The sequence below is a fragment of the Puma concolor genome, chromosome B4 (assembly GCF_028749965.1).
Source record: "Puma concolor isolate L17-30 chromosome B4, mPumCon1.1.hap2, whole genome shotgun sequence".
NCBI lineage: Eukaryota > Metazoa > Chordata > Mammalia > Carnivora > Felidae > Puma > Puma concolor.
In genome coordinates, this window is record NC_141673.1 from 7,355,184 (window position 1) to 7,371,279 (window position 16,096).

Consider the following 16,096-nt stretch of genomic DNA (forward strand, 5'->3'; position numbering starts at 1 on the left):
GACAATGCAAGTAAGCCCCAGTTACTAATGAAAGCCAATCAGGTCAAATCCAGGGGGTTCATTAGCTACAGCACAGAGGAATAGAGGTCTGGACAGCACAAACCCAACGACCTAATTCGTATCATCTTTAATTGCCGACACGAAGGAAGAAACTGGTTTTTCTTCTTTGTTAACTCTGTACCTGATGCCTCAAAGAAAGAATTCCATAGGAAGTAAGTTTTAAAAATACTAATTCCATATCTCCCCCCGCCACCCTCCGGATACTCACAATGCATAGCAGTGTATTATAGGTCCTAAAGAAATCTCTTTAACTTTGTTTAGTCCCAAATTTCCAAAGCTGATCTGACCAGAAACACTTTCAAAATACCCCCTTAAGCCATCCTATCCAGTTTGCAAGCAGCTCGCTCGGTAAACTACCTTCTGTTACTCATTCATTTACCCTTGATCGAAGTCACATACCATTTACCAGGGACTCCTCGGGGTACACAAATAGGGAGGGCCTCAGGTAATGGTGCTTCTTCAGCATTATCAAGGGCTTGAAACCGATGAGAATCAAACCTGGTTCATCAAACCGTTTCAGCTCTTCTGTTTCCTCTTTCTCTAGCACAATCTGACGATTCCCATAGATCTAAAGGAAGGGGAACACGAGGGCCACATAAAGAGGCTACGTGGAGATACTTAGTTGATCCTTGGTTGGTCCTTACCTTATGCAAAAAAAATCTCAGATTCTCTCCCACATTTTGTATAATTAAAAAGGATGACTCATTTGATTTTAATTTCAGATACCAAATCATTCCTCAGATTGCACAAAGGTGAGACAATGAGGGAAGACAACGTTCTGCGTTCTCAGTCTGTCCTTCTGATTACGAAAGGCATACGTGTATCATTTCAAAGCATAGGAGAAAATTTCGTTTGGGGAAGGGAAAAAAAAACCAAAACTCTCCCTAAAAAAGTGCGGTTTACATCTAACATACTTCCTTCATTCATCTCCCTAGTTGACTCTAAAGCATTTTCTGCTACCATACGCAAGCAAGGAATTTAACTATTAGAACAGAACGCAGAGTGGTCAGGGCTAAAGTTTCCACTGACATCTCTTTCAAACACTGGCTCTAACTTTCTAGCTCTCAAGGTATTAATGATCTAGATGCCTGGCTGGCTCAGCCGGTGAAGCATGTGACTCTTAATCCTGGGGTTGTAAATTCAAGCCCTACATTGGGTATAGAGATTACTTAAAAATAAAATCTTTAGGGGTGCCTGGGTGGCTCAGTTTGTTAAGCGTCTGACTTTGGCTCAGGTCAGGATTTGTGGTTTGTAGGTTTGACCCCCCCACATCAGGCTCTATGCTGACAGCTCGGAGCCTGGAGCCTGCTTCGGATTCTGTGTCTCCCTCTCTCTCTGCTCCTCCCCCACTCGTGTTCAGTCTCTCTCAAAAATAAACATTAAAGAAAATTTATAAAAAAAAAAGATAAATAATTAAAAAAATAAAGTCTCTTAAAAAAGATGATCTAGAGGCACCTGGGTGGCTCAGTTGGTTAAGCAACTGACTTCGGCTCAGGTCATAATCTCACGGTTCATGGGTTCAAGCCCCGCATCGGGCTCTGTGCCGACAGCTCAGAGCCTGGAGCCTGCTTTGAATTCTGTGTCTCCCTCTCTCTCTGCCCCTCCCCCACTTGTGCTCTGTCTCTCTCTCTCTCTCTCTCTCTTAAAGATAAATAAAATGTAAAAAAAAAATTAAAAAAAAAAAATGATCTATATGCCATAGTTCCAAACAGTAATGGCTTTATGCTTTAACAGCTTAGCTACAAAGATGCATACATACATGAAAGACACTTAACTAGTTAGGCTGATCAATGTCTCCCTCCCTATTGACTCTTCAATGGGACAAAACTCAGTAAGAAAGCAGGCCTACCTGAGACCTCTTGGTGTCACTAGGCAGAAGCAAACTGCCTGTGTTCACATTAAATGTCCGGGTCTTGGTTTTCACTGGTTCATTGGTTTCCCGATAAAGTCTCACTGGAGGAGGTCTGTAAGCCTTCTGGACCAGATTATAAATGCCAACAGTGAGCGCTATATCTTTGCTGAGTTTAAGCTTCAGGCTGGAGGAGAGAAAAGTATAAAAACAAACAAACACGGGACTGAAAGATTATGCTTTCCTAGCTAAATTCTACTCTCTCCAATAATCCAAATTCTTAGAATATAAATAGAATACATTTTAATAATACAGTGGAGTTTGCTATAACATTACCTCAGGGTCTACACCACAAAAATTAGTTTCAGTATTGTTAACTACTTAAAATAATGACAAAGAATGCACTGTAATAAAAATAAGGGTTATTTTTATTGAGCCCAGCACTGCACCATCACTTTATAGCTATTTTCTCATTCAATCATCATAATAACCCTGTATTATATGATCTATTGTTTCTGCTTGTGCCTAGTATCCCCTCCCCCTTTTAACAATGAAACCCCAATTTTTCTTTGGGAACCACCCTTCCCCCACTGCAGTTTTGGGGGAATGTTAATCAAAGTACTATACCCTCCTCTGGCCAAGTGGTGGGCATATCTGGCCTAGGCTTAAGCAGTCAGACCTATTCTCCAGACAGTCTAGGTCATAAGCGGTGACCAAGGAAGGACAAGGTTGCAGGGGATGCTTTATGACAGTGGTACCCTGAGGACACGGTGATTAGTTCTTGCTATCTGGACTCCTGGTGCCACCCTGGTTCCTATACTGATCACCCTGTTCAGGCTTACAACATCTGAAATTAGTCATGAGCCAGTTTCTGTTGTTTATCACCCAAAAACCTCATTACTGTCCTTTTTTACAGTTGAAAACAATGAGGCTCAGAGAGAGGTTATCTAACTTCACCGAGGACAGACAACTAATAACCAGATTGTTAGATTATCTTCTGTTTTTCTTTTCATGTTCATTTTATTTTATTTTTATTTATTTATTTTTTTTAATGTTTATTTATTTCTGAGACAGAGAGAGACAGAGCATGAGAGGGGGAGGGGCAGAGAGAGAGGGAGACACAGAATCCGAAGAAGGCTCCGGGCTCTGAGCTGTCAGCACAGAGCCCGACGCGGGGCTTGAACTCACGGACCGCGAGATCACGACCTGAGCTGAAGTCGGACGCCAACCAACTGACCCGCCCAGGCGCCCCAAGGACTTCTACGTTTAATTACTATTTTACCCTCCCTGCCATCCCCACCAAAATGTGTACCAGATTTCCAAATTGTAGTAACAACACTCCACTACTTCAGGAAGGGAGAAGAGATGCTAGGGTGCTTGTCCGAGAAAGGAGAAATTCCTAAGGAGGAAAGGAGAGCCAACTGCCGTATCACAGCTGTGGCAATGAGCTGGTTTGTGCTTTTCCTACAATAAGCTCATAGGCTTTCTAGTAGAATTGTCAGTAATCTCTTGAAAACTGCTCAAAAACTACAATGGTCATATTCTCGTATGTTGTAGAAACTAGTCTAAAATGAAAGCCTGATGTGAACCTTCAGAAAACAACATAGGGGAGCCCTTAGGACTCTAATGCCAACACTCTCTAAGGATAATCTAGGGTGCCTAGGTGGCTCAGTCAGTTAACTGTCCAACTCTGGATCTCAGCTCAGGTCATGATCTCACGGTTCATGGGTTTGGGCCCCACGTTGGGCTCTGCACTGACAGTGAGGAGCCTGCTTAGGATTCTCTCTCTCCTCTCTCTCCACCCCTCCCCTGTTAATGCTCTGTCTCTCTCTAAGTAAATAAATAAACAAGAAAAGAAAAAAAGAAGATAATCTAACAACCTGGTTCCTATTGGTCTCAGGTTTATAAGAAATCAGAATAACTTAGGGCACCTGGGTGGCTCAGTCGGTTAAGCATCCAACTTCAGCTCAGGCCATGATTATCACGGGTTGTGGGTTCAAGTCCCACATCGGGCTCTGTGCTGACAGCTCGGAGTCTGGAGCCTGCTTCCAATTCTGTCTCTCTCCCTCTCTGCCCCTCCCCCGCTAACACTCTGTCTCTCTCGCTCTCAAAAATAAACATTCAAAAACTTAAAAAAAAAAAAGAAATCAGAATAACTTAACAACAGAGAAAATAACTAGCACTTTCTGAGTTTTTGCTCTATACTAGGTATTGCTGTTATCCACAATTTACAGAGGAAAAGAAAGCAGACGATATACTAGTGCATGCAACTGAGGACAGCATTAGGCCACAACTGTTTACCCCAAGCAAGCAGAGAGCTGTGTTATTTTGGAGAACTAGCATACCAGCTCTTTCCAGAGAAAAAGCAGCAAACAGCTTGTCCATCCTGAAGTAAAGCAAGTGTTTTAGAGGAAGACAGTGAGGCACAGCCCAGAGGTAAGTATTCAGGGAGGTCAAGGCAATGCGGTGCTTAAGATTAAGTAGGGGACTTGTGGGCAACTAGCCCAGGTTCGAGCATACCTGGAGAGCATGCGCTTCTTGGTCTCCTTGGCTCGAACCTTCCTCAACAGGTCTTCCAGCTTGCTCGACTCTTCAAAGTGAACCCCTAGGTCCTCATCGTCTGCTATGCTGATGATATCTCGGTAGAACAAGGATATGTCAAAGCCCCCACGTTTCTTCAGGTGCATCAAGTCCAGGAAGATACCTGGGGCAAGGACAGCCAAAAGTGAGGGGAAAACAAACAGTTTTCATCAAGTGAGAATTTTTTTCAGTTGAGCTCAAATATGCAAAGAACTCGTGGGATTATTAACGTTTTCAGGACTTAAAGAATCAGTAAGGGAGTCAGCTGCTATAATGACAACTTATTCAAACCACTGCCACGCCTGGTAGCATGAAAAGTCAAGAAAAGCTCACTCTAGTGGAGCCTTTCAGAAAGCCAATGGCCTAAGGGCACCTGGTTTCAGGTCGTCATCTCATAGTTTCGTGAGTTCGAGCCCTGCATTGCAGAGCCTGCTTGGGATTCTCTCTCTCCCTCGCTCTCTGCCCCCCTCCCACTTGAGCTGTTTCTGTCTCTCTCAAAATAAATAAATAAACTTAAGAAAAAAAGAAAGTTAATGGCCTAGTTACTTTTAGCAGGAATGTTATACCTGTGTAACTTCATTTTATTCTTTTATTTCACTCTGAATGGTGAAAAGCAAATGTTTGACATCATCTATAGAGAAGTAGTAAGATTAAGTGCCAACTTAAAAGATCAGGAAAAATGCCAACCTGTGTCACGGAGATCCCCAGCTTTGGTCCTGGCCCGGCTGGCTCTGGCACTGTCATTGCCATGGGGGTCATCTTCATTGGTGAACAGCATGATCCTCTTATGGCTCATCTTGACCTGGACATCGCTAAAGAGGTTGGCACAGACCCACAGCACTTCACTTAGTGAGTAGTCAGATCCATGGCCAATGAGATCTTGGAAATGTTTTTTCCCCTGCTCCCCCTTAAACTGGTCGAGCTCAAGCACTCGCTTAGCACCTGATCAGAGACAGGAAGTCAAACGGGCAGAAAAATCAGAATGGTGTCAGTGCTGCTTTGGTAAGGCTAAAAGAAGAGCCTAGGGTCCTATTCTCACCCTGGAGGTGTTTAACCCACAAAGTCCTCAACCCAGGATCTACCTCCTTCTCCACGCCCCTCTTTGTTCAGGGTAGTGACCTTCCAATGTAAGGGAAAAGCTGATCTTAGAATACTACTGACCTGGATTATCCAACTCCTGTAAGACGTAAATATTTTTGAAATTCACTGAATTTTTTTCTTTCTCAGTACCATAGAACACCACCGCCAAGAGATCTTGATTACTGCTTATGATCTTATTGGTATACACACTCTGGATACACTGATAAAAATCAAAATAAAATCTGATTAATACTTAACTACTCACCACTAAAATTAAGCTCCATAAGTGCCTTGCACGTCGTAGGTGAATTTATACATGGCATTAGGTTAAGGAATGACCCGTATCTTCAGGAAAGTCATGAATCAGTGAGAGGGATGGGCATATATATTACACTATAACAGAAGGCAGAGTGTGGTAAGTAGATAACAGAAGTATAAGCAGTTCCTACCATAAGAAATCAGAGAATTAAAAACATATATACTCAGGGAGGAAATTCTGCTATAAGGGGGAAAAACAGCCCAGTATTGGAATCAGAAAATCTGGATGTGGGTCCCACTAATGCCACTTACTTAACTGACTGAGTTTGAACAGGCCACTTGATCCCATCCCTCAAGTAGCTTGATACCAAGAAACATAATTTACATACATAAAATAATTACGTATATAAAAGGTTTAGGCTAACAATAATTAGATGTGACCCAACAATAAGTCCATAACTACTAACAGCATTTTTTTTCCTAACAGCATCTTCTGGAATAAAATGTGCTTCATTACACAATTAAGTACACCAGTATTCCAGGAAAGTCCTATCTACCCATTTAAACTAAGGTCAGCATCAGGGCACCTGGCTGGCTCAGTCGGTAGAGCTCGCAACTCTTGACCTCAGGGTTGTAGGTTCGAGCCCCACGTTGGGTGTAGAGATTACTTAAAACTAAAATCTTTAAAAATAAATAGATAAATGAGAAAAGAAACTAAGGTCAGCATCGAGTAAATCAGGGTCTCATAACAGCTGGTCAGTCCTTTGACCTACTTAATTCTGGGAGGCATTGACATGAAGTTTCTGAATGTGCAGAGCTGAGAAATAGACCATGGCGACACCCCCCAACCTGCCCCCATGCCTGGCTGAAGACTCTACCCAGACTTCCTCAAAAGTAATTCTCTCTCTAAACGCAGAACTTAAGGGGCGCCGGGGTGGCTCAGTCAGTTAAGCGTCTGACTTGGGCTCAGGTCACGATCTCATGGTTTGCGAGTCCCAGCCCCGTGTCGGACTCTGTGCTGACAGCTCGGAGGAGCCTGGAGCCTGCTTCAGATTCTCTGTCTCCGTCTCTCTGCCCCTCCCCTACTCACTGTCTCTGTCTCTCTCTCAAATGTAAAAAATAAAACATAAAAAAAAATTAATAATAAATAACAAATGCAGAACTTAAACTGTGTCTACTCACCGACAACAATCTGCATTGCAAGGAGTTATTCCTATAAGTATTTTAATCTATTATCTTTTTACTGAAGTATAGTTGACATGTTACAGCAGTTCCAGGTGTACAACATAGTCACGTGACAAGTCTACACATTATGCTTTGTTCACAAGTGTAGCTACCATCTGTCACCATATAATGCTATTACCATACCATAACTATATTCCCCCTATGCTGTATTTTTCATCCCCATAACTCTTTTTTTTAAGTAGGCTTCACACCCAGCACAGAGCCCAACACAGGGTTTGAACTCATGACACTGAGATCAAGACCTGAGCTGAGATCAAGAATCAGTCGCTTAACTGACTGAGCCACCCAGGCGCCCCTCGTCCCAATGACTTTTAATCTACTTTGAGGAGCCTATAAACGTTTACAAAAATCTGTGAGGGCTTCTTTTAGGTTCTAAGAATTAAGAAAAAAAAAAAAAAGAATTTGAGAAAATGTTTTTTCATTGCTTATTAAATACATTATACTCATCCGTGAATGTCTCAATTATTTGCTATATGATACTACATTCTATTCTGGGTTCTTTTTTTATGTTTATTTTTGAGGGGGGCGCAGACAAAAAGGGTTCTTTAGGCACTGAGGTTTCTAAAACATTTTTTAAGCTTGAATTTATTTATTTTTAAGAGAGAGACAGAGAGAGAGCAGGGGAGGGGCAGAGAGAGAGACAGAGTCCCAAGCAGGCTCTGCACAGTCAGCGGCACGTTACTCAGGCATCAAGGTTTCTAAAAACCCTTTGAAATTACATGCAGAACTATGACTGTATCTTTTTGAAGAGAGGGTACACAGCTGTCATCATATCCTCAGAGAGGTCCATGAGTCCAAAAAAGGTTAAAGCAGTGCTCCTCAAAGAGTAATCTCCAAGCTAGTAACAGCAGCATCACCTGGGAACTTGCTGGAAAGGCAAATTCTTGGTCCCAGCACTAGACTTTTACAGAATCAGAAATTCTGATTGTGGGGTAAGTCCCTGCAATCTGTGCTAGCTAACAAGCCCTGAGTGTGATTCTGAAAAACACTGCTTTAAAGTTAAAGTTAAGGACTGTTCTCATTTTTTTCTAGATGCAAGATATTCTGATTTGCCCAAAACAAGAACTGCTTGTATACAAATTAGAAAATGAGAAGCTTCTGTTTGGTTCCAAACTCTAAAAATATAAGATATACAATAAGTCTTTGTAATTCTTCTGTATAAAGACATGGTAATCTTTTGTTTTATTCTTTTTTTTTTTTTTTAAGTTTATTTTGACAGAGAGAGAGAAAGAGAGAGGGAGACAGAGAGAGAAAGAGAGGGCAGGCGCATGAGCAGGGGAGGGGCAGAGAGAGAGAGACAGAGACAAAGAGAGACAGACAGAGAGAAAATCCCAAGCAGGCTCTGCCCTATCACTATGGAGCTTGATGCAGGGCTCGAACTCATGAACCAGGAGATCATGACCTGAGCAGAAATTAAGAGTCAGACACTTAACCGAATGAGCCACTCAAGTGCCCCAAGAAATGGTTATTTTTTTGAGGTAAAATTCACATAACAAAATTAACCATTGTATTTTAAAGCAGACTCCATGCCCAACGTGGGATTTGAACTTACAACTCCAAGATCAAGAGTCTCATGCTTTAATGAATAAGCCAGCCAGGCATCCCCAAATTAACCTATTTTATTTTATTTTATTTTATTTTATTTTATTTTATTTTATTAATGTTTTATTATTTATCTTTGAGAGAGAGAGAGAGAGAGAGACAGAGTATGAATGGGGGAGGGGCAGAGACAGGGGGAGACACAGAATCTAAAGCAGGCTCCAAGCTCTGAATTGTTATTACAGAGCCCGACACGGGGCTCGAGCTCACGAACCGTGAGATCATGACCTGAGCAAAAGTTGGATGCTTAACTGACTGAGCCACCCAGGCGCCCCACCAACACTTCTTAGTATCCTTTTTTTCCTCTCTATATTATAGCCATGCTAGTGACTTGTGATACCTCACTGTGGTGTCGGTTTGCTTTTCTCTAAGGACTACAGATGTTGTGGGTCTTTTTGTGGGCTCCTTGGCCATCTGTGTATCTTTAGAGAAATGTATATTCAAGTCCTATGCCCATTTTTTAAAAAATGTTTTAATGTTCATTTTTGAGAGACAGGGAGAGACAGAGACACACAGAGCACGCATGGGGGAGGGGCAGAGAGAAAGGGGACACAGGATCTGAAGCAGGCTCCAGGCTCTCAGCTGTCAGCAGAGCCTGATGTGGGGCCCGAACCCACGAACCGCGAGATCATGACCTGAGTGTCCTGAAGTAGGACGCTTAACCAACTGAGCCACCCAGGTGCCCCAAGTCTATGTCCATTTTTAAATTAGATTGTCTTTTTGTTGTAGTATTTTTCAACCACAGGTAATACTCAACTTCCAAATACCAATTACAAGAAGACTCACTTTGACACCGTATCTGCTGGAACTTTCTTTCTTCGTTCACACTCACACCTCTACAGGAGGAGCCTTCCTGTGCTACCAGAGCTAACACAGAAGGTGGGAGCAACGTATTACTAGAGTCTGAAGTTCAAACACAAAATAAAACAGGCCTGTTCTCCAGCACTGCTACCCTTTTTTATCTCAGAGTATAGGTAGCATTCCTGGGAGGCTAACCACTAATTATCATTCACCAACAAATTTTCAGAGTGCATAATTTTTAAAGTGGTGTTAATAATTTTTTCTTTCGGGGCGCCTGGGTGGCGCAGTCGGTTAAGCGTCCGACTTCAGCCAGGTCACGATCTCGCGGTCCGTGAGTTCGAGCCCCGCGTCGGGCTCTGGGCTGATGGCTCAGGGCCTGGAGCCTGTTTCCGATTCTGTGTCTCCCTCTCTCTCTGCCCCTCCCCCGTTCATGCTCTGTCTCTCTCTGTCCCAAAAATAAATAAACGTTGAAAAAAAAAAAAAAAATTTAAAAAAAAAAAAAAATAAATAAAAAAAAAAAAAAAAATAATAATTTTTTCTTTCATTTCTTTTTTTAAATTAAATAAAAGGTAGTCTTACCTGGATGCTCATGTCAAAAGGAGTCAGTTCAACTTCACTCTGAGATTCAAACATGGCCTTAGAACCATCAACCAAAAAAATCAAACTATCTCTTCCTGAATATGTATATTCTCCTATGGGGGAAAAACAGGAGAAAATGTTTGCTCTTGTACTCATATTTATGATGTTTATTATTATTCATATAAAATAGAAAAAATCCCATTACAATGCCCACTCTCCTCCCAAGAGTAACCACTATCCTGATTTTTAATAATCATTTCCTTACTTTCTTTATAGTTTTATCGTCCAAGTGAACATTCCTGTCTAAATTTTTTTGTTAGTGTTTATTTATTTTTGAGGGGGGGAGGGGCAGAGAGAGAGAAGGAAATAGAGAGTCTTTAACGGGCTCCAGGCTCCGTCCAAGCTGTCAGCACAGAGCCCAGTGGGGGGCTCAAACCCATGAACCGTGAGACCATGAGCTGAACCCAAGGCAGACACTAAGCCTACTAAGCCACCCAGGCACCCCCAAGTGAACATTCCTAAACACTAGTTTTGACTTGAAAAAAAAAAAATGTTTTTGAAGCCTCTTAATCTATAGATACCCCTTCCATCTTTTGTGTGTTGTGTGTTGTGTTGAAGAACCAGAATGTTGTGTTATGTACAGTTTTCCACATTATGGATTTTGCTGACTGCATTCTTTTGGTGTAGACAGACACAGTCCTCTGTCTTTTCTACTGAGGACCTAGAGAGGCTTCGTCAGATTCTTTCCTATTCCCTTTTTTGGCATCATAGGCGATGTTTAGTTTTTTTTTAAAAAACAAAACACATAAAATATCTGGTTGTCTCCCTTTTTGACACTGCTGCTTTCTAATACAATAAATGTAATTGCCCATCTGTAAAACAACATGATTATGGGTCAAGACCCCTAAACAAAAATTCTACCTTGACCCAGTGAATTCTACCTCTTAGCAATCAAAAGAACATAAGATACGAAAAATCCCTTATGCAGAATTTTCCACAGTGTTGCTTATTAAAGTAAGAAATTGAAAATAACTGGGGCGCCTGGGTGGCTCAGGCAGTTAAGTGTCTGACTTCGGCTCAGGTCATGATCTCACAGTTCATGGATTTGAGCCCTGCATTGGGCTCTGCACTGACAGCTCTGAGCCTGGAGCCTGCTTCAGATTCTGGGTCTCCTTCTCTCTGCCCCTCCCCAACTTGTGCTCTCTTTCTCTCAAAAATAAATAAACATTAAAAAAAAGAAGAAAAGAAAAGTTTTAAAATAAAAATAAAAGTATTGGGGAGAAAAAAAGAAATTGGGTCACCAGGGTGGCTCAGTCGGGTGAGTATCCGACTTTGGCTCAGATCACCATCTCACAGTTCGTGGGTTCGAGCTCCGTATCCGGCGCTCTGAGCTGACAGCTCAGAGCCTGGAGCCTGCTGCAGATTCTGTGTCTCCCTATCTCCCTCTACCCCTCTCCCCACTCATACTCTCTCTCTCTCTCTCTCACAAAAATAAACTTTAAAACATTTTTTAAAAATTGAAAATAACTAAAATGGGGGCACCTGGGTGGCTCAATGATTGAGCATCCAGTTCTTGGTTTAAGTTCAGGACATGATCTCACAGTCTGTGGGTTCAAGCCCTGCATCTGGCTCCACGCTGACAGAGCGGAGCCTGTCTGGAGTCTTCTCTCTCTCCCTCTCTCTCTGACCCTCCCCTGATCTCTCTCTCACTCTCTCAAAATAAACAAATAAACAAAAAATATTATTTAAAAAAAAAAAAAACTAAAATGTTTAACAGGAGGCAGACTGAATAAATTATAGTACATTTAAAATGACTTATGAAGACAACATACATATAATTACATGGAAAAATAGATCTGTAATTCATTAAGGAAAAAAGGCACAACTCAAAACTGTGTATATATGCTTAAGATTCTCTGTGTATATGGGAATGCAAGCTGGTGCAGCCACTCTGGAAAACAGTATGGAGGTTCTTCAAAAAACCAAAAATAGACCTACTCTACGACCCAGCAATTGCACGACTAGGCATTTATCCAAGGGATACCGGTGTGCTGTTTCGAAGGGACACATGCACCCCCATGTCTATAGCAGCACTATCGACAATAGCCAAAGGATGGAAAGAGCCCAAATGTCCATTGATGGATGAATGGATAAAGAAAATGTGGTATATATATACAATGGAATATTACTCCAATCAAAAAGAATGAAATCTTGCCATTTGCAACTATGTGGATGGAACTGGAGGGTATTATGCTGGGTGAAATTAGCCAGTCAGAGAAAGACAAATATCATATGACTTCACTCATATGAAGACTTTAAGAGACAAAACAGGGGCGCCTGGGTGGCGCAGTCGGTTAAGCGTCCGACTTCAGCCAGGTCACGATCTCGCGGTCTGTGAGTTCAAGCCCCGCGTCGGGCTCTGGGCTGATGGCTCAGAGCCTGGAGCCTGTTTCCGATTCTGTGTCTCCCTCTCTCTCTGCCCCTCCCCCGTTCATGCTCTGTCTCTCTCTGTCCCAAAAATAAATAAACGTTGAAAAAAAAAATTAAAAAAAAAAAAGAGACAAAACAGATGAACATAAGGGAACATAAGGGAAACAAGAATAACATAAAAACAGGGAGGGGGACAAAACATAAGAGACTCATAAATACGGAGAACAAACAGAAGGTTACAGGAGGAGGTGTGGGAGGCGGGATGGGCTAAATGGGGAAGGGGCACTAAGGAATCTACTCCCGAAATCATTGTTGCACTATATGCTAACTAATTTGGATGTAAATTTTAAAAAGAATAAAATTAAAATTAAAAATTAAAAAAAAAAATCAAGCAGATATTCCTCACTTTTTATACAATAAATAATAACATTACTAGTGATGTTTAGTTGAATTTTCACAGATTTTTTGAATTATCAGAGCTGATTTTTTATACTATCTGGTCTACCTTAGAAGACTTATGGTCTTCTATAGTTATAGAAGGTGATATAACCTCAAATATACTTTTTTCGACAAGAACGTTTATTCAGGTTTTAACTTAGACACCACTTTCTTCAGAGAAGCCTTCCCTGACCACCCTAGCTAAATCAGTACCATTCATTCTCTATTACGAAATGCTAATTTTACCTTTGTCACTGCCCTTATCAATACTTGGCATTAACTCATCTACTCCTTGGCCTGGCAAGATCCTCAAAAGTAAGGACTTTGTTTACCCCATTGCCAAGAGCAGTGTCAGGCTCCACAAAGAGCTCATGCTTGACCAGTTGATTGCTGTGTACTAACAGACGGTTTCAAAAGCAAATAGTTACGTGAATTTCATGTTTACGTTCTACTGGTGTGACTTTTACTTTTTATTTAATTCCAGTATGGCTAACATACCGTGTTATTTTAGTTTCAAGTATACAATATAGTGATTCAACAATTCTATACATTACTCAGTGCTCATCATGATAAGTGTAGTCTTTAATCCCCATCACCTATTTCACCATGCCCCCACATACTTCCCCTTTGATAACCATCAGTTTCTTCTTTATACTTAAGAGTTTGTTTTCTTATTTGTCTCTTTTTTTCTTTATTCATTTGTTTTCTTTCTTAAGTTCTATCTAAGAGTGAAATCATAGTATTTGTCTTTATCTGACTTATTTCACATAGCACTATACTTTCTAGAAATATCCATATTAAAAAAAAAAAAAGATTCTCTGTGTATATATGTTTAAAAAAAATAGGGTGCCTGGCTGGCTCGGTCAGTAGAGAATGCAACTTTTTTTTTTTTTAAACATTTATTTATTATTGAGAGACAGACACAGAGCATGAGCAGGGAAGGGGCAGAGAGAGGGGGAGACACAGAATCCGAAGCAGGCTCCAGATTCTGAGCTGTCAGCACAGAGCCCGACACGGGGCTCGAACTCACAAACTGTGAGATCATGACCCGAGCCGAAGTCAGTCGCTCAACTGAGCCACCCAGGTGCCCCTAAAGCATGCAACTCTTGATCTCCAGGTTGTGAGTTTGAGCCCCAAGATGGGTGGGAAAATTACTTTAAAAAAATCTTTCAAAATTACAAAAACTAAAATAAAAATTTTTTTAATTTAAAAATAAAAATGAAATGAAAAATATATCACTATGATTAACTATAAAAAATCAGATACAAAACAAAAACAAAAAAAAAAAACAAAACCCAGACATACATAGTTAGGAAATATAAGAATGAAAGATCTATGAAGGAAAAATGCAAAATGCCAAAATGCTGGTAGTGGCTGTATTAGGGTGGTAGAGTATATAGATTACAGTAAATTTTTTCTTTTATGTTCTAAATTTCCTACGTTTGTCCTTTTATTTACTTTTTAAATGTTTATTCATTTTTGAGAGAGAGAATGTGAGCAGGGGGAGGGGCAGAGAGACAGAGGGGGACAAGGGATCCAAAGCAGGCTCCAGGCTCCAAACTGACAGCAGTGAGCCAGATGTGGGGCTCAAATTCACCAAGGGTGAGATCATGACCTGAGCCAAAGTCAGACACTTAACCAACTGAGCCACCCAGGTGCCCCTGTTTCTCACTTTTAGTAAAAACACTTTAAAATTGTCTTACCCAGGACTTAAATCAACCAGTATGTAGATTACATGTACCCCTTATTTCTCTTCGTTTATCCTTTGTCTTACTGTCTTGTCTGAACATATACTCCCAAACCTGGAGGCTATGGCGAGGGAATGACTCTTATAACTGTGTTGCTAATGTTTTCTCTTTGGTTGCTGCAGTTACTGTAGTACTACAGTACTACTGTATTGCTACTGAGGTCCTACGATGAGTAAAATAACTTTCCTGGGTGAGGAAGGGTCTTACCTGGGCCACCTAAAGTGACTCAAAGGATACCAATGCTCGGAGTCAGTTATTGGAGCTAATAGATGTCAAGCTACCAGTACCCAGTAAAAAGGTCAAGGCTAGGAATGTCCCATAGACTAGAGCAGAATCTGAATAAAAGAGTCTAGGGTAGCTCTGCAAAGTTCAAAGGGAAAAAGCACTGGACATTGGGGAGAGAAGGGTGAGCCATGAAACAGCAGAAATAGACAGGGAAAGGCTTTCTTACACACAGAACAGCAAAGGTTAAAACCACTTACCACCTGCTTCAAGGCCCTCTTCTTCTTCTTCTTCTTCATCGCCTTCGTTTTTGTAATAAGACTCCCAACCTGACATAGCGTTTACTGCTCACCCGGTGAAATAAAGTTATGATCAGTAACAAGCAAATTTAAACCTAAAAAATATCGAATCCTAGGCTCCTAAAGTCTCGAGATTATTCGTGAGGAATGTGGAAGCGGATCCTGCTGCCTCCAGATCTCTCAGTGATTGAGATCCATTAGTCATGGGCATCATTCCAGCAGCAGCTTCACTGCAGCTATCCCTTAGGGCCTTTTTTGGGCTGGTGGTGGCCCGGGTGGTCCTCTGATTGGTGTGCTGGGGCAGCCCAACCTGGAGGTCCCGTCTGGCCTCCGGCACCAGCTGGACATACGATATTCCTGCTCCAGAATACTCCGCCCTCCAGCGAACCCACTACTCTACATCACGCCCAAAAATCTCCCCCAACGCCTCCTCCAGCCACGCCCAGCGGAGTCTCAAACGTAGGTGGGCCTCAAAGGCCAGGTGCCGCCCCCTACGGAAGACGGAACTGGGACCAGAAACTGTCTCTACCACGCAGGTCCGCACGCTTTGTGCTAGCCCTGCTCCGCGGTAAGGCTAGAAGGACGCGCAAGACTCAGAGAGCGAAGCAGGCCGAGGGCGGCCCTGGCCGGAAAGCAATGCACGCAGACAACACTCCCAAACCGCCTACCTTAGGTGCAAGGAACAGATCAATTTGGACAGAAGGCGGGGTACCGCGCACGCACGGGCTGTAGTTCTCGCTCCCAATCAACGTCCCCTACGTCATCACGCACAGTGCGCGCATTCGCGTCAAGTTGACACGCCCACCTCCACCTTCCGCTTTCCACAATCGTCCCTAACTAACCTAGCCAATCTGCGAAAGCCCCGCCCCTTCCTGCGAAACCCCGCCCCTCGCCGCCCGTCGGGACGG

At 42.1% G+C, this 16,096-nt stretch overlaps 1 protein-coding gene and 1 long non-coding RNA gene across 7 annotated transcripts in view; both read right to left on the reverse strand.

The window, feature by feature from the left end:
- Positions 1-16,096, reverse strand: part of XRCC6 (X-ray repair cross complementing 6) — a 30,800-nt gene that overhangs the window by 9,929 nt on the left and 4,775 nt on the right. The window contains exons 1-8 of one of the 6 annotated variants that reach the window (XM_086712156.1): positions 15,857-15,982; positions 15,150-15,233; positions 10,052-10,164; positions 5,651-5,789; positions 5,177-5,431; positions 4,430-4,613; positions 1,910-2,096; positions 460-628 (exon numbers count right to left, since the gene is read on the reverse strand). In XM_086712156.1, coding sequence (XP_086568282.1) covers positions 460-628; positions 1,910-2,096; positions 4,430-4,613; positions 5,177-5,431; positions 5,651-5,789; positions 10,052-10,164; positions 15,150-15,225 — 1,123 coding nt within the window. In that variant the 5' untranslated portion in view covers positions 15,226-15,233; positions 15,857-15,982. Of the gene's footprint in view, positions 1-459; positions 629-1,909; positions 2,097-4,429; positions 4,614-5,176; positions 5,432-5,650; positions 5,790-10,051; positions 10,165-15,149; positions 15,830-15,856; positions 15,983-16,096 lie in introns of those variants that run through there. The other 5 variants (XM_086712153.1, XM_086712155.1, XM_086712157.1 and 2 more) reach the window with 5 other exon arrangements.
- LOC147578865 (uncharacterized) lies at positions 10,850-15,143 on the reverse strand. The gene is made up of 2 exons (XR_015253276.1): positions 12,637-15,143; positions 10,850-12,388 (listed from the first exon to the last, which is right to left on the reverse strand). It is a non-coding gene; the product is annotated as an uncharacterized LOC147578865 (long non-coding RNA).